This window comes from Mustela nigripes, chromosome 14 (genome assembly GCF_022355385.1).
Source record: "Mustela nigripes isolate SB6536 chromosome 14, MUSNIG.SB6536, whole genome shotgun sequence".
Taxonomy (NCBI): Eukaryota; Metazoa; Chordata; class Mammalia; order Carnivora; family Mustelidae; genus Mustela; species Mustela nigripes.
In genome coordinates this window covers 39,874,407-39,900,626 of record NC_081570.1, presented here as the reverse complement: position 1 = coordinate 39,900,626, position 26,220 = coordinate 39,874,407, and the positions used below count along the sequence as shown (strand labels likewise).

The 26,220-nt window shown below is 41.2% G+C and overlaps 1 protein-coding gene across 1 annotated transcript in view; it reads left to right on the top strand.

The window, feature by feature from the left end:
- The window catches only part of FAF1 (Fas associated factor 1), a 537,816-nt gene extending 515,966 nt beyond the window's left edge, over positions 1-21,850 (top strand). The window contains exon 19 of the mRNA XM_059374699.1: positions 19,713-21,850. Within this exon, the coding sequence (XP_059230682.1) occupies positions 19,713-19,796 (84 nt within the window). The 3' untranslated portion in view covers positions 19,797-21,850. The remainder of the gene's footprint in view (positions 1-19,712) is intronic.
- Positions 21,851-26,220: the final 4,370 nt, after the last annotated feature.

The window sequence follows — 26,220 nt, the reverse complement described above, 5'->3', positions numbered from 1 at the left end:
ACCCTTATAGATGAATGAACAAATAAAGATATTCAAAGATCAAAAGCATTGTGACAGCCCATGCTGGCTATAATGGGAACCCAAGGAATAGTAGAGGCTTTAGTTCTACTTGGAGATCAGTAAAGCTTCACAGAAGAAACAGAGTTGGGACAAAGTATTTTTAAAAAGGAATAGCAAGTGAATTTAAGTAAAGGAAAAAAGAATAGCAATAAAAAGGAGTGAACTCTGATATATGAAACAACTTGGATGGATCTCAAAGGTGTTATGCTGAGTGGAAAAAGGAAATCTCAAAAGGTTGCATATACTGGATGATTCCATTTATATAACATTCTTGAACTGACAAAATTGTAAGGATGGAAAACAAATTAGTAGTTGCCAGGAAATAAGGATAGAGGGTGTGGTTGTAGGGGATGGCTGTGACTATAAATTTCATAGCTTTATTCTGTATCTTAATTGTAGTGGTAGTTATACAAATCTGCAAAAGAGATAAAATTGCATATAACCATTCACATACACACATTCAAATGAATAGATGTAAGAACTAATAAAATGTGAAGGAGGCCTATGGTCTAATTAATAGTGTGATACCAGTGTCAAATTCCTGGTTTTTTATTATACTATAGTTAAATAAGATAGTACTATTGGGAGAAGCTGGGTAAAGGATACAAGAGACTCTGCTATTTTTGCAACATCCTATGAGTTTATAGTTTTTTCAAAATAAAACATTTTAAAAAATGGACATTTGCCAAGCAGAAGTATGTACAAAAACTATAGGAATATAAGCCAGCATATGTTCCAGCATATGTTGGGGAATTGCACAGTTTTCTGTGATGGAATTTAGGATATGAAGTTGGGCACAGAAGGAATTAAAATAGAAGATGAAAAACTACTGAAGAGTCTTCTATTTACTAATCTAGGAAATATTATTTGAGCCCTCTTATGCATGAGGCATCAGGGCTATGGTAGTGAATGAGCTAGACAAAGTTCTTTCACTCACAAAAACAAGTCTAGTGGAAACTGGAACTAGTTAAGATAGCTGTTAACCCTTGTAATAAAGATGAGAAATTTAGTCTTAACACAAATTGACGTAGCTAGTAAGTTGCAGAGCAATGGCTCCACTTAGGTCTTTTGATTTCATATTTTTGCCTTTTCCTTATTGTCTAAAACTTGTGGGTTATTTTTGTCAAGAAGGATTAGAGTAGGGAGAGCCTGGAAATAAAGGAGACCAGATAGGACTGTTACAGTAGGCAAGATAAATAGGCTATGGAAATCTGAACTAAAATGGCATCAATAAGGATGAAGAAAAGGCAGCAAAATCAGGAGAAAGGAAGAATCAGTGGGATGTGGTGACTGTCAGACTATGTCCAGTGGGGGTGGGGATGGAAAAGGAGTTGTCAGAGGTAACTTAAAAGTTTCCAGCCTGAATGACAAGAAGGATGGTATTTGCCATATACAGAAATCAGGGAAGACAGATAAGGAGGCAGATTCCATAATCGGGCAAAACTAGTCTCATGAACTAAATTACAGTCTTTTCTATTTTTAGGTTTACAAAGCATTTTTACCTTTGCTATCCTGAAAAAGGTCTTCACTACAACCCTGTCAGGTGAAACGGGTACCTTTAGGCTGAGAAATGTGAGACAGGGCACAGGTGAATGTATTACCCAAGGACAAGAGACTACCAGTCTAGGGCCCAGAGTTCTGGATCTGGGTCTCATTGTCTCTCCCTGACAAGGCATGTTGGTCCTGACTTCTCTTAGCTTGTCCAAAACCTTTCCCAATGAGTCCCTGTGTTCTTTTAGACCAGTTTACTGCTTCAATTTGAAAACTGCATCCTTCTCAAACATTTCATTTGTCTGAATTATCTAAAGATTATTTTTTATGAAACTTGTGTTTCGGAAGCTGTCAGAGGTATTTTATGGAGCTGTATTACTAGCTAGCTATAATGTGCCTTAACTAATAAAAGGTCTGTTGATTTTCTCTATTTAAAAAAAAAGGAAGCAGATTTCACTTGAGACATATTTGTTGAGTCCAGGGCACCAAGAGAAGGTCTAGGTGGTGCTTTCTAAGAGAGGATAGAGATTTAAATCCTGGACTGGCTCAACACCAGAAAATGCCCCTGGCAGTGACTAGAGTGGATTTGAAGGAGATGAGTGATAGACAGAATAGGTAGTGGTTAAGAGATGGGATTCTGGCATCTGAGACTGAATCTCAGCTCTGCCATTTCCTAACTCCTTGATCATGGGCAAATTACTTAACCTCTCTAGAGCTCAGTTTCCTCACCTGTAAGGTAAGGAAGACAGCGCCTACTTCATGGGGCTGTTGTAAAAATGAAATGAGCAGATACTTTTAAAGCACCAGCATGTAGTAAATGCTCAGTATATCTAAGTTGTTATGATGAAGTTGATGGCAAGAAGAGGAAAGGTTTTTGTTAAACCACAGAGATATTCAGAGAACCAGTGGTATTCTGTAAGAAAACTCATCACTTATTTTTCTAATGAAATTAAAGAAATACACAAAGGAGTTTTAAAAATATGTTAGAGGGAATTCTAGCCATTTCATGGAAGCTGAATAGAATTCAGAGCCTTCACAAAATCTGCTTTTTGCCCTTTCTACTCTACTCTTAGAGTGGTAGAGAGTGATAGCAATGAATAAAAACCATTTATTTTTGTGCACAATCAAGTATATTAGTTCTCTGAAAGATAGATATTATTCCCATTTTACAGGTAAGGACATGGAAGCTTAGCTTAAATTTTTCAGGCTTGTACAATAAATGTCAGTACCAGTATTTAATTCCTGAAATTCAGATCCTTTCCCCATACCATGAAAACATATAATGGCGTGACTGTTACTAATTTTATATATAGGTATGTTGATGTATTTAAACCTTTACAAAATTATTTACTTTGCCCCAAAATTTTATTTTATAAGGGGTCTATAAAGCACAATACCATTCGAGATTGCTATGTCAGAAATCAAATAAACTTTTGAAAGCTTTACATACAATCCAATCTGACTCCGTCTGGCCATAAATAAAAAATCATTAGTTCTGTGCTCAATATTCCAGGTGCTTCTGCAGACATGCTTCACTCACTTAAAGTCTGTATAATAACCCCATTGTAAATACAAACAACTGCAAACGTGTATATGTGAAGATTAACCTTTTCTAGACACTCCTTGTAATTTTCAAAGCCAGTGCTGGAGTTCCAGAGTGCATTAGCACTTGCATCAACATGCCAAATCCCCCCTGGGCCTCACTGCAATGCCAGCTCCAGCTCTAGCTCCAGCCCCGGCCCCAGCCCCGGCCCCAACCTACTGCACCCTGACCACACCCTGCTCTTTACCTAGCAGCAGAACCTCAAAGCTGCAGGTTTAATGTCTGGCTGAATCCCAGAGCTGAAGATTCCTTTGGCACTTCCAAATTTATTTCACTTTTCCTCCTCTAGTTGGTTTTAACATAAGCACCCCGTGTGAACAGGCTTTCCTCTTGCATGTATTTTAGATTGTGAGAACTAGAAAAGACCTCTATTTTATAGATGAAACAACCAAGATACAGAGAAGAAAAAGGAACTTGATCAAAGCCTAGGAAAACCAAAAGATACAAAAAGCAAAAATGCTTGGCCCAAGTTTACATAGTCACAAAATGAAGGTAAGATGTGTATTTTTTAAACAAACAAAAAAAAGAATTATAGACATCAAATTATTTGGGATTGTGTCTAACTTATTTGAGTATTGCCTAGTATTGTGCTTGGCATAGTGGGCAACTAATACTGAATTATTATGTATAAAAGTGTATGTCAGAAAAATGGTTAATTTGATTGTAGGAAATAGTTGTGCATATTAGAATGAGTCAAGGAGGAAGGAGAACTAAGGAGCTAATTGACACCCTAGGACTGAGGTGCTTACCTTCTTCGTGCTCCCCTGGTGAACCTGTTTCCTATCATAGCCCTTTACTGGTCTGAATGACAGTGGGCCAATTTCTTGTCTATATCCTGTCCTAGCTTCTCCATTCCTTGAAGACAGAGGTATTACCTTGCTCATTGTTTGTCCCAATGCCTAGTGCAGATTCCAACATTGTAGTAAACACTCAGGAAATATTTGTTTAGTAAATAAAAGAAAAGAAATAAAGTATTCCTACCCATTCATGCATCCACTGTTTTTATTTGGTTTTTGCTTTACTATTTTCCATCTCACCAGGTAGAAACTCATGCTATCCTTGTGGCTTGAGCAGAGGCAAAAGAAGGACCACAGTATATAGTACATTCACCCTCACTTATTCCTCCTGTAGTTGGTTTTAACATAAGCACCCCGTGTGAACAGGCTTTCCTCTTGCATGTATTTTAGATTTGTATTTAGATTTAGATTTGTAGTTTCCCTCCATGTCTCTCCCCCTACCTCCATATTTCTCCCAGACCCCTCCCCCTGCATAGTCCTGGAAGAGAACTCCAAAGTCTTAGGGGAAACCATGGAATTTCTGGAATTTAAACTCTGGTAGTCACCTATTTGGTTAAAATTTTCAGGTGTTTTTTTTAACAGCCAGTTGCCAGTCTCTCCTTTTGACATCTCCAGCAGGACAGTCTCAGAAGAGTGTGATAGACTAGGAAGGGAACTAACCTGGGAGCCAGGCATCTGGAGCAGAATTTCAGTTCTTTCAACGATTTATTTTGTGATTTCAAGAAAGGCACATGCTTCTCTGGGTCTTAGTTTCTTCATCTGAAATATGAAGAGATTAAAGTAAGTGTTTCTTAATCTTCTTTCAGCCCTGATACTATGTGACACTATGATGAAATGACCTGTGTATAGATAATACCTGCCTTGTTGACAACAGTGTTCTGAAAACTAGAGCAAAACCACTAGGTTTCTGGTCGTACGGGCTTTATTTAAGATCATCTTCTCTCCTTTTATATGAGAATGTCTCTGTCCCAGGCAGTTTATGGGGACTTAAGCTTTTATTTACTGTAGCTGAGGCTCCTGTAAGCTGGGGCTTTGACAATATTTCACATTTATTTATCTGAGCCAGAGCTTAGGATCAGGTGGCAACTAAGTCATTTAAGGTTATTTAGATGCATTGAAAATGTTGCTTAATAATTCAGAACCAGTTTTCTCTGTTTAGAGTATTAAGATTTTTTAAATCTTTCTAATTAGCCAATTCCAACAGCAGTTTAAATAGGGAAAAATCTGTTCCTTCTGAAAGGGCACCTGATGCAAACTTACTGTCAGTCTCTATGTCTGTGCAGCAGGACTGACTGAGGCAAGGACCAGAGTCCAGAGCCAGGGGACCTACTAGGGTGACCTATTAATGGTATTACTAACAAGCCCTGCCTGCTGTTGGAATAAGGCTAGGGAGAAGGGGCCTGGGAATACAGCTCGTCTTAAATCACTTTCTTTGGATTAATGCACACTCCAGAGAGGAGTGGGGAACCCATATTCAGTCATTCAGTAGGTCAGTCCTTCAACAAACACTTGCTGAATTCACACTGTTTCCAGCAATATACGAGGCCCTGAGGACAGATAGCCAGTGAGACCTAATATTGTGCCCTCTGATTTCAACCTACCTGGAGATACAGACTCATAGACAAACCTGAGTGGCATAATAGACAAATAACTCAGTGTGAGACTGTAGCTGATCCTTTGAACTAGATCCTCCAAAAATGGGTAGCCTTTCCTGGTCAAGTGCAAGTACAGTACAGTAATGCTGGTTTAGCAAAGGACAAGGTCAACTTGCCAGTATCTACATTTCAAACGCTGATCGTAAGTCTGCCAATAGACGTTGGCAACCACCTTGTCTGAGGAACTTGAGGTGAAACAGAGGTATTACTGCAGCAAATGTGGACTGACCACAGGCAGAGCATGTATAGAATAGGCATGAGGGAGAGACCACAATAAACATATATGGTCCCTGTGTTCCAGGAACCCACTGCCCAGTGAATGGGAGAAGATGCCACTTAGGATTAACTCTGTTACAAGAAACGAACAAATGGGATTAATTTAGGCTCCATCACTTAGGCCTGGATTTGTAGATGAGGTAGCATTTGAGATGAGCCTTGAAGGACATACAAGTTTCAACAGATGGAACTAGGGAGGAGGGACAGTCCAGTAGAGGAAACAACATAAGCAAAAGTTCTAAGAGGAGAAGTACCAGACATATTTGGGGAATAACAAACTGCTGTAATTAGCTAAAGCATAAGGTCTGTGAGGGGATAGTATTTAGAGAAAGGGTATTAGGGCCAGGCCACCACCATCCTTTCAAAACATTTAGGCCCAAATGTCACGTATTTGATGTTTGTTTGTTTGTTTGTTTCAGAAGAAAATAGAGTAAACATCTATTTTACTGCCTAACTTTACAAATGTTAATAGAGGCTTGCTCTGTATTGTTCAGTGTTCAGTGTTGGACATCTCTGATTTAATCATTTATTCAGCAAGTATTTATTGAGAGCATATAATGCACCAGGTTCTTTGCTGGAAGCTGGAAATAGAGGAAACGCACAGTTCCTGTGTCTAAGTTTCTCACCGTCATGCAGGAGGCATTCATGTACAGCTCAGTGGAAGACAAGCTGTGTAGATGCCCCTTGCAGGTATCTAAGTGGTGCATCAGATGCAACATCCTTATTTAACAGAAGGAAACTCAGAGGAGGAAAAGTGACTTGCCCAAGGTCACAGTAGAGAAGCTGTGTGCTAGAGTTAGGGGCCAGGTTTGCAGTCTCTCAAAGGGTGCTTGTTCCCTTCTCCTCTACTCTGAGCCCTGACCTTCTGTGGACATGAGAACTGAAATGACAGGAAATGGGCATGAAGAAATTCTGGCTAGGTAAAATGCATATCCCAAGCCACCTTCTAGTACTTCTTAGCATCTTCTCTACCAAATTCTCATCATAGTACTTTTCTTTAAGTCCAGGAGAGAGTCTCAGAGTTTCTGGTGTAAGTTTGGTATTGTACAGGTGCCTGCTGGACCAACCTTCAAAGAAAACACCTGTTCTGTTCATGATTCTTGCCTTCCAGTTTCATAAGCTTTGGGGCAGATGAAATGTAATATCAAAATAGCTCAGAGAGAGCCTTGGTAACATTTAAGATATTGAACGTGCTGCATCTGGTAACTAGAAAATTTAATGATCTCCTGCTGTTTTGGTAATTGGATAAGTAAATACATCAGAATAAATCACACCGGCAAGTCTTTTGTATGTCGTTAGAGACTCAACTCTTTTAACTCCTGTTCAAAGCTCCAGCTCTTGAGCGGCGTTTGCGTGCAGCGTTACGCACACACCCGCTCATGTGGCTCTGCTTGAGTACTAAAATGCATTCAAAATGCTCACTTTCCCCCTAGCCACTCTGCCTGAAGAGCACGCCAAGCATGCCACTCCAGATCCCTCTGAAGCCAGGAAGAAAAGGTTTTTTTTGAAAGCTTAAATTAAACCTAATAAGACATTCAAGCCCTTCATGATCTATCTCCAGACTTGTCTTTCCAGCCATGTCTTCCGTTATAGATGTGCTATAAGCCTTGCCAGAAACACCATCCATTTACAAATTGGGAAAATGAGGCCAAAGCAAAAGGGCACTATCCTGTTGTAATAAGGAATCATGTAGAATTTTAAGTAGGAGAGAGGCAGAATCGGACATTTTATTCAACTCTCTCAAGTGACAGTGTGAAAGAGAGACCCAGAAGGAAAGAGGGAGATGGTTCACTAGAACCTGTTTGTTGTTGGGTGATGTCACCAGCTTGCAGATGAGAAATGTGTGTCTTCTGGAGGTTAAATGACTTGCTCAAGAGCATACAGGCAGAACTAGAATTCAAAACCCACCAGTGCTTTTTCTTACTGCCTCCCTAATTAGCACTTAAAGGCCTAGTGGTAAAACTTTCGGGCAAACAATAATTAGGGTTTTTCAGAAGGTTTTTACGCTGAGGTAACAGTTCTGAACCTGACCAGTTAACGGGTTTCTCTCCAAACACAATGTTAGCATTATAGACCAGTCTTTTATTAGAGGCATCCCAAGAACTGTTTATACAAGGACCTGGCTGCCTTCCATGATATCAGCCCTTGAAAGTGAGGCATGTCCCCCAGACCAATAATTCCAGCCTTTTACAAATCACTGCACACATTGAAAATGTTTGTGTGCCTCATTGGAGTAACCACACTAAGCTGCTCAGGGTTCGAGGCAACCCAGCCCTGAGGATCCGAGTTGCCCTAAGGGATGAGGAGGCTGGCATCCTGGCACACCACTGGGGCTAATCTGCATAGATTTCTCTCGCCACAGCATAGAATCCTCATTCATGAATTTGCCTGCACCCCCCATTTATTAAGCTTTCAGGGACAGTGAGCTTGTGAACCATTCTATAAAGTAGGACTTCTTTTATTTACTTGAAATCATGTCTTCCAGAGCCCAAGAGGGACAAATCTTGGGAACTGTCTTCCCAGAATGAAGACACATGCCTGTTTTCATTTTTTTAATGCTATTCTTCTACTCTTTTTCTGCCTTTTACATTTACTCTGCACCCTTGGATCTTCTGTTTCTAGCTAAAGAGGCTTTCCTTCCCACCCCCATGCTACCCATCTTGATAGAAGCCTCTCTGTTCTCTCTGGGCTTTTCCCTTCTAACACTGTTGTTTAATAGTGTAGTGACCAAAGCCACTGTGAAGAATACCAATGCAAGGAAAGGGTCACATCTTTCATTTGGTATTCAGGATCTGCTTGAATACCAAATGTATGCCATGTTTGAGGCCATTTTGACAGTAGTAATACTTAGAGTTGGTATCCTCATTAAAAAGACTATCTAAAGGCATAGGCTGGGAATAAAGAATCTAGAATTGGTCCTATATCTGCCATGAGTGCTAAGTAATCTATGGTAAGTTCTTTTCCCTCACTGAATTTTTCTGTCTTATCTGTTACAGAGATAACCTTTGAAAATCACCCCCAGGGATACTTGGGTGGCTCATTCGGTTAAGCATCTGCCTTTGACTCAGGTCATGATCTCAGGGTCCTGAGATTGAGCCCTGTGTTGGGCTCCCCACTTAGTGGGGGGAGTCTGCTTCTCCCTCCCCCCTCCCTCCATGTGCTTGCTCTCTCTCTCCCAAATAAACAAAAATTTAAAAAAATAAATAAATAATAAAAATCCCCTCAGTTCTAACAATCACGGGGTTTGTGATAATCGAGGAGCTAGAAATTTGTCCAAATGCCTGCCATAGTAATACACTGTTTGGGGGAGATAATATGCTTCAATTACATGAAGAGGATGGTCCTTCTAAGTGAGAAACTTAGAATAGTCCAGTGTATGACTACAATACTAATATTATCTGGTGTGGTGATTATGAACACAGACTTCCTGCCTGTGCAGTCTTAGGCAGATTATATAATCTCTCTGAGCTTCTATTTCTCATTTTGAAAGTGGAGGTAATAGCACCTCCCTCACAGTGTTGTGTAGTGCTTGTGAACCACTTAGAAGAATTAGCGCCTAGTAAGCTCCCAGAAAATGGTGAACTGTCACCATTACTATAATGTGAGAAAACAAAGAACAGATAGGGCAACCTACAAGATATAATTTTTATCGCTTTGTCACTTTAGTCATCTCTCCCTTTGTTCCTTTATCTTTTCTTTCCTTCTCCCTTCTCATCTTAAAAAAAAAAAAGTAGGACCCTATTCTTCGCAACTGCAGAAGGCCACCCAGCCTCACTCTGTAGCATACCAGTTAGTCTACCACAGTTATGAAAAGAGGAGCATCTGTCACTGTTTTCTAGACACTCTTGCCCCCAATGCTGCTTCCTTCTTTCCTGTGATCCAAGGAGACATACTGGTCCAGAAACTATACAGGAAGCTGGGATGGAAATAAGCTATAGAGTAGTCACATAGTGGGACCCTTCCAGATTGACAGTTCCTTTTGCAGTTGCATTACCACCTATAGCAAATGTAGAGGAGAAGCTGCTAGGAGCTAAAACCGGCACTGCTGTGCTTCAGGAGGAGGAGGAGGAAGAATCCCTTACGTTTGCAAAGGACTTTATAGTTACCAATGCCTTTTCACACCCTGACCAGCATATGACCAGCAGATCAGTTCTTAAGTTCTCCCTCTGATACTTTGTGGGTATAATTGGCCTCTTCAGGGATTCCCACCTCATCAGGAGGTATTTAAAGACTATGGACAATTAGCTATTAGGACCAAGTTGACAGTAACAAAATATAGCCTGTGTTCCTCTGGGGAACAACAAAGTCCATACCACAATAGGAACTTGTTTATGATTCTTTATGATGCATTTTTTTTATGCTCAAGGGAACATTAGCTGTTCTCTGTTTAGAAGTAGGATCAGAGGTTAAGAGCAGTAAAGAGGGATGCATCAGATATAGTCTGGAAGTTCATAAACCTGGGTGTAAATTCTAGCCTTATCTTTTCTGTGTGATCCTGGGCAAATCCCTTAACCACTTTTTTTTTTTTTTTTAATTTATTTACTTGACAGAGAGAGAGAGGGATTACAAGTAGGCAGAGAGGCAGGCAGAGAGAGAGGCGGAAGCAGGCTCCCACCAAGCAGAGAGCCCGACATGGGGCTTGATCCCAGGACCCTGAGATCATGACCTGAGCCGAAGGCAGAGGGCCAACCATTGAGCCACCCAGGCGCCCCCCTTAACCACTTTTGACCTTAGAGAATTCATCTATAAAATGGGAATAATAAGAATACTTATCTTATAAGATTGTTATGACAATTTAATTAGATAACATGTAGAACAACTAGTAAAGCATGTGGCACTTATAAAATGCCAAATAAATGGTAACTTTTTGGTAGTGATGACATTAATTATTATTTTTTAAACTTGGTTTTTAATATGGACTTTTTAATTCAGTGATTAACAGAATAGATTACTCCTAGCATACCAAAAATATTAGTTGTGGGAGCCTGGGTGGTGCAGTTAGTTAAGCATCCTCCTCTTGATTTCAGCTAGGTCATGATCTCAGGGCCGTGGGCTCCCCACTCAGCAGACTCAACGGGAGTCTGCTTGAGATTTTCTCTCTCTTTCCCTCTGTTCCTCACCTCCTGCTCTCATTCTCTCTCTCCCCAAAATAAATAATCATTTTTAAAAAATTAATTCTCCCATGCTCAAAGCAAATGCTAATTGTGAACAAAAGCAAAAGAAGACATATATATATACACATATATATATGTGTATATATATATATTCAGCTTTAATGTAATTTGGGAACTTATATATATATTCAGCTTTAATGTAATTTGGGAACTTACATAAGCAGCTTTTGTGCTGCCTCCTAGGATAGAAAGAGCTCAGGATTTGAAGTGAGAAGATGTGGTTTCAAATGTGAGCTCCACCAATTTCTAGTTGTATGACCATAAGTAATGTCCTTGTTTGAGCTTTGGTGTTGTCATCTGTTAAAATGAGAATAAATTAGTCCAATCTCTTAGAATAGCTCTGGGGTTTAGATAAAATATGTGAAGGTGGTGTGAGGGCTGTAGAACAATACATTGTTATGTACACATTCTTCAGAAGGAAGTTTGTGAGCACATTCATTTCATGTTCAGATAACTTGTTTAAAGAAGCATGTCTTTAAGAACAAGCTTTGTTGTGGCTTTATGGGTGGGAAATGTATTTAGAATTGAATAATGCCCTGACTAGGTGATTCTCATCTTCTAATCAAGGCTGAATAGACTTTGAGAAAAAAGAGTTGTGGCTCTTACATCAAGTTATATGAAATTATAATTGTTAAGCACTTGTTTAGTGCTGTGGGGGTATTTAGGGTTTTAAGTGTCATTTAAATAATACCCCTTCACTTAACTTGTTCAAGACTAATTGAAAGACATAAGACCAACTGAAAGACAGACAAAGGACTCAGGGGGAGTACAAATATCACATTTGTTACTGAGAAAGTTGATCAGAGATTGTGGTTTGGAATCTGCAGCTAGGGGGCTTACTGATATATTCTTTGCCCCTAATTCGACAGACTTGGCCACGAAGTCCTGGAGAAGCAGGTTTGACTCCAGAAAAGGGAAAGGAAGGGGCTGAGATGCTTCACCCACATTCACCAAACAGATAGGTCTTCATCTCACTGTGTGTGAGAGATGGGGAGAGCATCCCAGAGTCCCTCCATGTGGAAGCATGAGTATGAAATGCTTCATGGTTATAAGCTTCATCTTATTAAATCTTCACAACAACTCTGGTTAGCAAAAATGTCTCAATATTATAAATAGACAATGAACCAGAAATTAAGTAACTTATCCACAGCCATCAGAGAGTTAGGAGGTTTTAGCAATGGAATCCAACCCAAGTCTCTCTCCCTAGGTCACTGGGGAGCTCACACCACACAAATAACATCTACTGACACATAAATAAGACATTGAATCATAATAGTTACCATGTGTGGGCTCCGTGTTGGCTGTTCTAATCCCTACAACAACCCTTTCATCCAGCAGAGAAGGAAGCTGGATTCCAAGCATCTAACTGACATGGCCAAGAGCTCGAATTTGAACCCAAGAGTTTCTATTTCCAACGCCCAACAGCAGTCCAGTTGACCTGATTGAATCATTAACCCCCACATTTTTAAAAATGCAAAAATTAAAGCATAGAGAAAAGAAGTGATTCATCCAAAGTTGCACCACTGGAGCCAAAACTAGAACCTATACATTCTGGGCCTTTACATCTTGACAGCATTAGATAATATACAGCCTTAGCCATCAGTACAAAGGAGTATGGAGGAGGGAGAGTTTGCTGAGAGCTGAAAGGTGAGGGAGTGCTTACAAAGGCTCGTGGTCTGTCTGTTGTAGGTTATGGGATCTACTTGTCCTTCATATCTGTGGGAGGGAAAAGGAGGAAGACGGTGTATGGGTAAGATTCTAGTGTTTGCTCTCTGTGTGAGCTACAAAAGGATTGTAAATTTTCCACCAGTGTAGCCAAAGGCTGCTCCTGGGGGTAAGGCTATGCAAGGCTCCATCCACTCACAGTGTTGCCAGCACACAGCACAGTCTAGAAAGTGGTGCTGCTCATAGCCCAGAGGGGAGCAGCCAAATTATAAAGAAAATATGAGAACAGAGCTTTTTCTCCCCTTGGAGATGCTGGAATTTTCTGAAATGCAAATTGTACTCTAAAAGCAAAAATACATTTGAGAAACCACTGGTGGTCTATTGCTTCCCAGTTCCACACACTGAACCTTAAGGATGTAATTCATGGAGTGAGAAAGAACACAATTAGGCCACTGAAGGAGGTGGGGAGTTATAATGGAAAGTGTTAGGGAACTAATCAGAAGGCTTGGGTTCTGGCTCTACCTCTACTGTTGATGCTATCACAGGTAAACACAATCTATAGATCTCTTTTCCTAATCTACTGAGTGTGGCTAATTCCCAAAGTATGATTTCCAAATACTACTGCAGGGCATTTCCCTCATAAGCTGTTAAAAATGCCTTGGGAATGTTCAGAAAAATGCAGCCGAGCATGTTTTTTAAAGACTTCATATTTTTGGAGCAGTTTTAGGCTCACAGCAAAATTGAGCAGGAAGTACAGAGAGTTCCCATATACTCCCTTACATATAGCCTCCCCCATTATCAACATTCCCTATTGACAACATCCCTCACTGGAGTGGTACATATGTTACAACTGATGAACCTACATTGACACATCATTATCACTCAGAGTTTGTAGTTTACATTCTACTGGTTTGGACAAATGTATAATGACATATAACCATCATTATAGTATCACACAAAGTATTTTTTTTTAAGATTTTATTTATTTATTTGACAGACAGAGATCACAAGTAGGCAGAGAGGCAGTCAGAGAGAGAGGAAGGGAAGCAGGCTCCCCACTGAGCAGAGAGCCCGATTCGAGGCTCGATCCCAGGACCCTGGGATCATGACCTGAGCCGAAGGCAGAGGCTTAACCCACTGAGCCACCCAGGTGCCCCCACACAAAGTATTTTTACTGCCCTAAAAATCCTCTTGTGTTCTGCCTACTCATCCCTCTCCCCATTCCAACCCCTGGACTAGTGATCTTTTTACTGTCTCCATAGTTTCACCTTTCCCAGAATGTCATATAGCTGGAATCATACAATTTGTAGCCTTTTCAGATTGACTTCTTTTATTTAGCATTAAGATTCCTCCATGTCTTTTTATGGCTTAATAGCTCATTTTTTGGTGTTGGATAATATTCCACTGTGTGGATGCACCACAATTTATTTATCTGTTTACCTACTGAAAGGCATCTTGAATGCTTCCAAGTTTTGGGCAATTATGAAAAAAGATGCTATAAACACCTGTGTGCAGATTTTTGTGTGAACATAAGTTTTCAGCTCCTTTGGGTTAATACCAAGGAGTATAATTGGTGGGTTATATGGTAAGAATAGGGTTAGTTTTGTAAGAAACCACCTAACTAACTACCTTCCAAAGTACTGTGCCATTTTGCCTTCCCACCAGCAATTAATGAGAGTTCCTGTTTCTCTACGTCCTCAACCAGCATTTGGTGTTTTCGGTGTTCTAGATGTTGGCCATTCTAATAGTCATATAGTGGTATCTCATTGTTATTTAATTTGCATTTCCCTAATAGTATATGATGTGGTGGAGCATCTTTTCTTATATTTATTTGCCATTTGTAGTAGCACTTTTTTGATGAGGTATCTTTAAGGTCTTTGGCCCATTTTTTAATTGGATTGTTCATTTTTTTATTGTTGAGTTTTAGAATTCTTTGTATATTTTGGATAATCATTCTTTATCATATATGTCTTTTGCAAATATTTTTCCCCTGTCTATGGCTTGACTTCTCATTCTTTTGACAGTGTGTTTTGCAGAAGTTTTTAATTTTAATGAAGTCCAGCTTTATCAATTATTTCTTTTGTGGATTGTGCTGGTGTTATATCGAAAAAATCAAAGCTATTCCCAAGGTCATATAGGTTTTGTCCTATGTTATCTTCTAGGAATATTACAGTTTTGTGTTTTACCTTTAAGTCTGTAATCCATTTTGAGTTAATTTTTGGAGAGGGTGTAAGGTCTACATCTAGATTTTTTTTTTTTTTTTGCATTCTGTGTTTAATTGTTCCAGCACCATTTGTTGAACCTAGCATTTTTTTTCTGAAGGTGAAAATATTAGATCCATACTTAACCTTTATTCAATTTTAAAATAAAAGCATTACTTCAGCAAAATTAAGTAAAATAACAGGGACTGATAATAATATCTATGCTATTAGACTGTATATAAATATGTTGTAAACTATAAGTACTATGCATATATTGCTGCTACTGTTGTTTTTAGTATCACTCAGCTCCTGCTCTCAGATAGCCCCCAGCCTAGTAGCAGTAGTATATTTATGCTCAGGCTTCTTTTAATCAAGTGAGAGGCAGAATGGTGTGGCTAGAAAGAACCCCAAAATGGAAGCTAAAAACTCTGAGGTAGAGTTTTAACTGTATTACCTGGGCCAAGTCATTTGATGTCTGTGAGCCTCAGGAGAGCAGCCTATGAAATGAAGGCTTTGAACTTTTGGCATTTAGGAACCTTCTCACCCTAACATTCTAGTACTCTATTTGGTATGGCCTAGGATGAGATTCTGTCACACTGATTCACATTTTTCTCAGCAGCAATGTTAGATTTTTTTTTTTAAAAAAGGGATTGAAGCCCAAAGAAGTAATAGAAATAAGATGTATATGAAAGTTCAAACTGCTGAGAAAATTGATTTCGGAAAGAATAGCTCTATTTGCCCCATTTTTGATAACATAAACAAGTTTCACAAAACCAAACTGCTAAGGTATTAATTTAATAAAAAAAAAATACATCATTCAGGTTCCCTAAGTATAATGAATAAAATGTCAAGGTGATTGACCTTCCTTTTCTAACATAGACAGAGTCTCTTATCTGAGAATGCTCCTCCTCTCCCAAGGAGTCCCAAAGGGTGGGTTTCTCTGTTGATTTAGAGAGTCAATAATTCAGTAAAGTCCCAGGTAAATGGCAGAACACAAGCTGAGATTGGGTTTTTGTATTCGTATTTTATAAACATTTCAGGATTTTTTTTTCCTGACCCTTGATCTTTTGCCATTCTTAAAATGAAGATCTTATATCTTAGAATCTTGGTTAGAAACAACCTCAGGGTCATCTCTCCCAACTTTTTTCTCTGAGTGGATCTATTCTTAGCCACGCCCCTGGCTGAATATTCTAGCAGTTCAACATATAGATTCCAAAACTAGATTCACACCTTCGCTCTGTCCTGAATAGCTTTGAGACCTTGGGCAAGTTACTTAATGTGTTCCATGGATCAGTTTTCTCATCTGTAAAATGGGAATAATAACGGTATCTACCTCAGAAGGTTATTATGCAGATTAAATTATTTTATAAATATAAAGTGCTTGGCATATGCCCAGTACAAAATAAATGCCAAATGTATGTTAGCCATTACTGTTATCATCATGATCTTATCAAATATGCCCTTATTTGAATGCTTCTAGGGACAAGAGAGAATGTGCTCACTGTCCCCACCCATCCCTCCTTCTCCATTGCCACAAGGCAGCCCACTGACATATTAGCCAGAAGCAATTCTGTTTAGCTTGAGCTCTGGAGTCAGACTTGAGTGTGAGATCTTATTCTGTCTGCACCTTGATATGATAACCCATAGTATCTATCTTCAACTGTAAAATGGCAGTAATCATACCTACTTCATTTGGCTTTTTTGGGGACTAGACTACTATATATAAAGTACTTAGCATGGTTCTAGCTACACGGTAGGTACTCAGTAAATGATAGTTGCTGCTATGATAATGGTTAGGAAGAACAAGAAGGAAACAGAACAGAAGGAGGAAGAAGAAAGTAGCACAGCGGCATACCAGCAGCTTTGAGTTCTTTCTGGTAAGCTGAATTCTGTGTCCCTGTGATTTTACCTCCCTAGTCCCAGCCCTGCCAGCTGGTACTGCACGTAACACGTCTGATCTGCTTGGCAGCCCTTCAGATACCCCTTTCCCTGTAGTGGCAGCCACCACCACCACTTCTCAGTTCCCCCTTGAATGGGACCCAGAGCACTGCAGGATGGTTCCACAGCATGGCCACCTTTCTTGCAGGGGAGAACTTCATCCCCCTAGGTTCCCCTACAGCCTTTTTGTCCATGCCAGGCAAAAAAGAATGGAAGCAGAGATTGTTCTTGTTCAATTTGAAATTTCTGTCTAAAACAACCTCCAAAGAATTGCTTCTGATCTGAGGTACCTGAAGGAACAGGCCCCAAACAGCCATGTTTGCTGTGAAGTAGTTGAGCACAGCTTCATGGAAACCCAAGGGCATCTCTAGTTACAGCATTACCCTAGCAGGGCAGCAGGGCAGAAATAAGAAAGGCAGCCTACTGCAGCCCTTTGCTCCAGGAGGCTTCGGGAAAAGAGCTCCAGCTTTGAAGTGAGCCCAGGACCCCTCTCCAAGGCAATATTCTAGTCAGTAATAGCTACCACTGACTGAGCATGTTCTGGCTTGGACACTGTACCCAAAGCTTTATCAACACTCCATTTAACTGTTACACCAACCTATGAAAGTTAAACTGATTTATTCTTATCATAGAGATGAAAAAACCTATGCTCTCTGGTTGTGGAACTTCAAGGTCTATAGGTACTAAAGTGAAACAGGGATTTGAATTTAAATTTGCTTCAGTCTTTTTAAACATTATACTGTATAGCTATCCCCCTTACTAACCACATGGCCTTAAAACAAATGGCAGCCACTTTGAGCCTCAATTTTGCCATCTCTACCTTGCATGGTTGTTACAGGAATTAAATGAAATAACATGAAGTCCCTGGCATGTAATAGGTGTTCAAGAAACTTCAGTGTCCTCCTTTTCAGGTCCCAGCTATCTCACCCAAAGCGACAGAGAAAAATCACTTAACTTGCCTGGGACACAGTTTTCTGAACCTCCAACCTGGTGTGTTGACAGCTTAGGCAGGGTTCGGTTTAGGCCTGAGGCTCCAGCCTCCCAGCCTGTTTTTCTCTGTAGCATTTCTGCTGGTATGCATAGGCTCTGGCACTACAGTGATGATGGTTTCTCTCTACAAACATCATATTTACAAACCACAAATAACAAAGTACAAGATGCCGGAAGAGCTCTGGCATGTTAATTAAGAACAATAGCGGAAGCAGCTGGGCAGAAAATACCAACGAGTATGAAGCAGAGGCTCAGTTGACTAGAGACAGCGTAATATTGTATGTTAATTGGGGAAGTGGGTAAACATTTGCCAGCAGCTTGCCCCTCCGGTGCATTGGAAGACAGACAGCAGGCTGGGCCTTCCCCACTGCCTTGCCTGCCCATCTGCCCAGAACCCAAGAGATACCAGTAGAGCTGCTTAGCTCTGGGTTCCTTATAGGCAGAGAGGATTCTTGAGGTTGATGTGTCTCCTTAATGACCCTCCTGGGCATACCAGGTTTCCATCTGGATACAGTCAAAGATAGTGTTCCTCCTTCAGCTCTCCAGCCTGGTTGACACTAGGCCTCCCACGACCCTCATCCCCCTTGACTAGGAGAAGACAGTGGAGCCATCTCATTAGGTGTGGTTTGGGATGAGCAGAGGACAAGATCTCCAGCCTCAGATGCTGTATTCTCTGAGGACCACAGGCCCAGGGCCTCTATATCTCACATAGCGGACTTCCCAGCCTCCCATCACATACAATCAGACCTGTCCCTTTATCTGTATGTCTGTCCATCCTTAGTTATTCACATACACGGTAGCCATCATTAAACATGTGCTCTGTGCTGAACACTATGTATTTTTTTCTCATTTAATCTTCACATCGGTCCTGCATGGTTGATATTAACTCCAAAGCCACAAAGCTAATAGCCAACACAGCTGTGATTTAAACAGGAATCTTTCCAGTTCCAAAGCCCACTGTCACTTCCACTAAACTAGTATATCTCAACTTTTTAAAATTCATACTCCCTTCTGATAAATATGAAGACTCTGTTTCTTTCTCTCTCTCTCTCTCACTCTCAGATTCATAAATCCTCCATCCCTGCCCCTGGCCTAGGAGGTCATAAAGCTACTTCAGGATTCCTACGTGACTAGCATTTCCCAACTGAGTCAAGATTTTGCCTAGCTTTACTCTCTACAAAGAGTTCATATGATTAAATAATGATTTTTTAATTTCCAAAATTTAAAGTCTTCTTATGGCATTGACTCATTTTTTCAAACTAAATATCCCCCTACCCAACCAACAAGGAGACTGTGATACACCTTCCCAGGGAGACTCTCCTCAGTGGAGGGTATCCATCTTTGAGCATGGTAGAGTACACATTGTCCAGTTTACTACAGGAAAGCTTAGCCAGATCAGCCCCAAAGACTTAGCTCTTTTCTGACCAAGCAGAAAAGTCCCTCCATGCTGTCAAGAGTTAACCAAGCGGAGATCCCCAAGAATGCTAATCAGTTGTTTAGCCAGTACCCTTTCCTAAAGTGTACCAGTTCTGTGGGCCAAGCTGTGCTGTGCAGGAGGCACAGATCTCCCACCTTCCAGGAAGAGGTCCAGTCTCCTGAAGCTGCGCCTGCCTGTGGTCACATGCTAGTTCTTCCACTAAGCTATGAGACGTGACCTCCCTAAGCTCTGGTTTCCTCAGTTCTAAGATGGAAGTAGCACCACCTGTGTCACAGGTTTATTGTGAGCATCAAATAATAAATTTGGAAATGCTCAGGCCACTGCATAGCAGGCTGAGAATCAGTATGCACAGGTAGGACCTGAAAGCCATGTGGAAAAGAGAGCGCTTGTTCCAATCTTTTAAATATGTTTTCTTTCTTTTTAGGTAACCCAGCTCGACCCAAATAAATCATTATTGGAGGTAAAGCTGTTCCCTCAAGAAACCCTTTTCCTTGAAGCGAAAGAGTAAACGTGGCCCAGCAGTGGAACCAGCCATTCCTTGACAAGTCAGAGGCCGGCGTCAAGAGAAGGGCTCCTTGCCAACCCACCTACACGCTCGTCTCACTCAACTCAATGTCACACTTCTGCCTCTTGCAAGATTGCTGGAAAAAAAGTAATAATAAACATAGCTACTTAAAATTTCCCATCCACGAGTGTATGTTCCCAACCCTCATAGAGAATTACAACTCTGCAGCTCTCCTATACCCCGTCCACCTCACCCTTGTTCAATGACTAATGCACTGTTCAAGTGTGAGTGTCCACGAAGTAGAATTTTTACCTCTCCAGTGCCCTTCATTTCCCCACACTGTCTAGGACAGTTCTGTCTGCCCTGTGACACCAGGATGCTATGTATTTGATATGTCTCATTGAGCCAGGGCTCATGCACCTCTGCCTTTTTATTTTCACGACTGGATTTCTACTTTGTCACCTAATTTTAAAAGGCATGGGGAAAAAAGTCAAATGGGACTTCTCAGCATGGAGATTAAACATTGTTGTAGGGAAAAAAGCATATCATTTTTGTTGGTACTTTCTGACTTCTTTACTGAAATTTAAGGTTGTGTTTGAGGAATGCATTTGACATATATGCAAGATATTTATTTATTGCAGCTGCCTTGGGTCTCCAGGTTCCACCTAGGAGTTATCTGCTGTTCCAGTGAAGCATGGAAAACTGTTGAAGCACATTATATGAATGCTGAGATAGTGTGAAAAGGACCAGTACCAGGACTTTGGTATCTAGTCCAGCTGCAAGAAGCTGCTGTTAGGTTTGCATTTGGGTAGTTAGAACCTCATGGATACCAGCTCCCAGATTGCTGGTCCACCAGCATACACCGAACATAATTCTCTCCTGCTTTTCTCTCCCTCTGCTCCATCTTGTGTTGGGACCTTGTTACTTGGTATTTTAAGTACCTGGTCTGTCACCAAAATCTGATCAGCCAGCCCATGGGCTCTGAGCCCTGCTGTAAAACCTTATCCACTGTTTCATTCTTTTAACATTTCAGTATTAGATTCTAGATTCCCATTTCAAATGAAAGAGATCTCACCCTATGGCTGAAAATTCTGTCCTCTTATATTCAAGAGAACAGACTTGGGGGGCTCAGCTCAGAAGACATGTATTTCCTGAAGATACATGTAATAATTTGGGAATGATTTAGTAAATGTGGATTTTTGTTAATCTGTGGCTCCAGAGTTTGAAGTTTAGTTCATGGAAATACTGTTATGCCTTCACAGCCAATGATTTCTTTTTAGTCTTGGAATGTTTCTTCATATCTGTTTTTATGTTTACTGTAGTCTCTCTCCCAAGGTTTGGGATTCTGATTTTGGCATTTTGTATTTGTCCAAAGTACAGTCTAAGTGCTGGGTTTTTCCCCCTGCCCGGTTCAAGGGGTTCTCAGAAGACGCTAACTGAAGCCTAAGATGTGGCTGGTCATTTTCCCTCTGCCTGGAAGTGCATATTTGCCAGGAAAATTCCTCTTGTGTCTTTTCTCTGGTGCTCCAACCAGGGACCTCCCTGAACACTCTCTCATAAGAGATGTGTTCCTAAAAGATAGTGCTACATCTGCTTAGGGTCGGGCCTCCTCCAGCTCCAAAGTCTCCCAGGGAGGCTGGAAAAGAGACCAAATATGAGAGAGTTCAACCTGTGCACTTCCTCTCCAGCTCCACTCCTACCTTCTCTTTTTTTGGGGGAGGTGTGGGGGGTCTACACCTACCTTTCCAACCTGGTGGCACCGAAGACAGTCATTTCCAATGCTACAGATGCACTGGGGCACCAACTCTTCTTTTTCCAGGTAGACCTTAGCTTCCATGCAGAAGCTAGAACTCTAAACCCAGGCCATACTCAGGAACAGCAGCAAGAGTGTTGGTAGGAGTTGGAGAGGAGATTCTGAATTTACTTTCATGGTTAACCTGTTCCATTTCATTTGGGTTTGACTTCATCATATTGTTCTGCCCTGTCAGCCTCACTTCTGTATCCCAGTGTTATAAACTTTACTCTGAAACTGATTTCATAAAAGTTATTAAATGCTTCTTGAATGTGTATGAAGTTTACACACCCTTTTCCAACCCTCTCTTTAGAGATTCTCCTAGTTCAGTCTCATGAAATCCTATCCTATAGGTCCCCATTGCCAGGAAAGGCCTCAGCTAATTGTCATTGTTTACTGGTGTCATTCTGGTCTACTGAGTTCTAGAACCAGGGGCCAAAACAGTTTTGGGCTTTTTCTTACAAGCACCTTAAAGTGACTTTGCATAAAGTTAGGTTCCAAGAAAAACGTCAAGTAACTTAATATCACAAGAGGAGAAGTTATTGAGTAACTTCTGCTATCGCAGAAATAGCACTGTTCTTTGGCAGTTCTTCCTCCTGCCCTTAAACTTTCTTGGTCTTTACATCCCAGCTGCCAGATGCAGTTCTGAGTCAATCAGAACGTGGGCTCAGTGTTCTTATGCCCAGCTGTTCACAGTGAAGTCCCAGGACTCCTTGTCATCCTCACTTCCATTCCAGTTCATTCCTCTGTGTTTCTTGGATTATCCGTTATATGTTTGGAGCATTAGTTTGAAGGTTTAAGGAAGTACTGACAGTTTCCCACAGACCCTAAGAAGGTCTGGTTTGGGGAGGTTTCTGATTTGCAATGTTGCCATGCTTTGTCACTACTAGTTTTATGGGACACACAGGTGTTCATCTCTGAATTGTAAGCATGCAAAGTCTGAATGGAATGAGGACATCTTTTATGGAATCTTTTTTTTTTTTTAATGTAGAACAATGGGATTTAGGTTGTATGTGGTGACATTAGAAATATAGAGTAAGTTTGCAATTGCATTAAAATTGCTTCTCCCAAAGCTACACATACTGACCTGAGTACACTGGTCAATCCTAAATTCAGTTCAGGAGTAATCACAAAAACATCACACTTCACAATCTATGTGACCCTTTCACCTGCATTATCTCATTTGATCTTAAAAAAAAAAAAATTCTTGGAAGGAGATTGATGTCTCTCTCTCTCTCTCTCCTTTCTTTCTCATTTCCCTCCCCTTCCTCTTTTTTTCTCTCTCTCTAGCTTTTCTTTCTTTTCTCTCTCTCTCTCTCTCATACACACACACTAGAGACTTTAGTGTCTTCTAGTTTGAACTTTGATTCTGCCACTTGACAGCTGTGTGACTTTAAGTGAGTAACGTCTCTGAGCTTCAGTGTCCTGATAACATTCAGGTAGCGTTTTGCAGTTTCCCATACCTTCTACATTCATCACCACAGCCCACCGCAGTGAGGGAAGCAGGGCAGAGATGATCATTCCATTTTTGCACATGGGGCTCAAAGGCCAGTGCTTGCCTAAAGTCACACAGAATGTCAGTACAAGAGTCTGGACTCGAGCCCTAGATTCTCAGCCCTTCTATAGAAAAAAAAATCTCTAAATTTCATGTCCAAGAATAGATCTTGGCATCCCCCACAGTTGTGTATAAAAATTTAAATGTAATCTTTTGGAAGGGGAAATCTGTATTTATCAGATTCTCAGTGGGCAGTATTGATGCCAGAAAATTTGGAACCACCATTTACATCATGCAAACACCATCAGACTATTTGGGAAGTTGAACCTGTCCATTCTTTTCATCAAGCCACATTTTTATCTAAAAGAAAGCTGCAACCCCCCAAGGGGCGGTAAGGAGAGATACAACAGTTGGGCTTTCTTACCTTGGACCTCCAGCTGCATTTAGTGCTTCTTTCTCATCTCAAATAATCTGCTTTGGATGACCCCTAACAACGCCTCTGGCCTTACAGCTCCTCCCTGCTGTATTTTGAAAGTGTGGTCTGAAAGGAAATACCAATAAAAGAGACTTGCTCTCCGGTCTTCATTCTGTTAACTCTTAGTTTACACACTATTAGCTGTGGTTCTCAGGTTTGAGAAGTGACATAATGTGTAGCTAAGAGCATAGCCTCTGGAGCCATGTTGCCTGGGTCCAAGCCGCTCCTGAACTTCCTAGTAGTGTGCCCTTGGGAAGTCACTTCACCTTCCTGTGTCCCCGCTTTTGGGCTATAAAATGGAGATAATTACAGTCCTTGGTCGCTAAGGTTGTGAAGATTAAATGAGCATTCAACAATTAGTTGTAAGGCAGTTAGCTATTATCTGGTCTACACATGGGATTATAAAAGGAAAGGAGAGTGGGTGATGATAGTGACAAGTGGCAGTTTATGGGGGAGGACACGGGAAATGTGAAAAGCAGACGCATGAAATCCAGGAGTACTGCTCTAGGGCCTTACGGGGAAGGTTAAAGAGCCTTGCACATGGTGTCACTGTTACGGGTGTCCAGAGGCTAAGCCTGGGGCATTATGGGAATGAGGGAGGAAGTGACTAACTTGCTGGGCACTTGGGATGTCCCCAGTACTGTGCTCAGAGCATTACATACATTACCTCATGTAACCCCACAATAACCCTTCAAGTGAGTGATCTTGACCCCATTTTGAAGCAACAGGCTCAAAGAGGTTGCCTTTGCAACCTTGCCGAAGCTCCACAGTTAATTTAGAGCAAAACAGAGTTTGGGGCCAGACCTCTGACTCTAAGGCTCCTGCTGTTTATATCAGTGTAGCACCACATTTGAGAAAAGCATGACATTTTACCAAAGCATTTCAAATAATCACAGTAATAATATTTTTAAAATGTTGCTGGATACTAAATGGGTAAAGCCCCATTTCCATAGAGAATTCAGCTCTCCAAAAGGACTCTTTCCCCAGTGTGTCAGGGGCCAGGTTTTAAGCAATGCCTTTTACTTTTAAGCCCCTGGATTGTTTTAAGAAGGATCCTGTAACTTCTCCCTCTTGGACATCTACAAAGTTCATTCCTTGTTCCTTCATCCATTATCCTGTGGGCATTTATTCCCTCATACCTTTGTTGTCACTCACCTGGATTATAAAACCACATCCTAATTGGCCTCCCTTTCTCCAGTCCCTCTCTTAAAGACCATTCTCCACGAAGCTGCCAGGAGTTTTCTAAAACACCTGTCACCATGTCACACCCACACCTTCATATCCTCAGAGGCTTATCACTTTTGCCCTCCAAATAAAATCCAAACTTGCCTTGCATTTAAAACCCTGGTCATCTGGCCCCTACCTCCACTCCCATCTACCTCCAGCCATGCCCTCAACACACATCCTGAGTCACCTGCAGTTTTCTGAAAGCATCAGCTTTGTATCACATCCGGCTTGGACACTATCCCCTCTGTCACCACCAGACTCCTACCACCTCTCTATCCTTCACTTTCAGTTTAGACTTCATTTCCTCTAGAATGGTTTCCCAGACCATTGCTACACCCTCCAAGTTAGGCTATAAATCTTCAGCCCTGGGCTGCCCTTGTAGTGCTCGGTCACCGTGAATTGTAACACTCAATTCGTTTGTTCTTCCTGCCCCCATCGCAGACTGTGAGCCCCCCAAAGGGTCTAAGTCACTTCTTATCCTCAAGGCCTAGCAAAATGACTAGCACACAGTAAGCACACAGGAAATTGTGACTTAGTTAACTGAGTTTCAACAAACAAATGATGTCTGTGTGTAATCGGTCACTTCAATCTCTAACACCTTGCTTGCTCATCTGGGAACATTGTGAGGACAGAGACCAGGTCATAATCACCTGTTTATTTCCAGAGCCAGCTCAGGGTTTGGCATAGCAGTCATGTACCCAGTGGTTACTGAAGCACTTAGTTAATTGGAGCTGGAACAAAACCAACCGGAGCTGCTGAGAAGAGACAAAGAGTAAAGGAATTCCTGTTGAGTAGCCTGGTGAGGGCTGCCCAGTGTCGCCCCCAGGCCATTCTCAGAAGTACTCCTCCAGGTGGCTGCTCCTAATATCCTTATTTTACAATCAAGGGAACTGAGGCTCAGAGAAACAATGTCACCACTGTCCACGGACACACAGCTAGTAGAGAGGAGCTGAGTGAGATTCCACTCTGGGTCTGAGCCCGAAGCTCATGACTCTTCTGTGTGCCTTCATGAATGAGCCCCACCCCTAGCCCCGGCCCTGAGCTGCTGTAGCTGTAACTTCTAAGCCAAAGGGGAGAGAATATTATAAAAATCCCCACACCTTTTTAGGATATTGCACAACCCTAGTTTTCTCCCACTCCTCCGAAAGCTCCCCCTGTGTCTCCTCTGCCGTTTTCCTGCTCTGCTTGCCTGTGAAATGTCAGCAGCCTTGAATTCCATCCTCTGCCCTCTGCTCTTCTCAAACTCTCCTTAGACAGGAGGTAATTTGTGCTTTGAGACTCAGCTCAGATTTTGCCTAAGGTATAAACTCCACAAGGGTAAGAGCTGTGTCAATCTGATCTGTTGTTTCATCCTTCCACGCAGGCCTGGCACTGTATATAGGTGCTTGATAAATAGTGAACATCTGTATCATGTTTATTGAATGCCAGGCACAAAGTA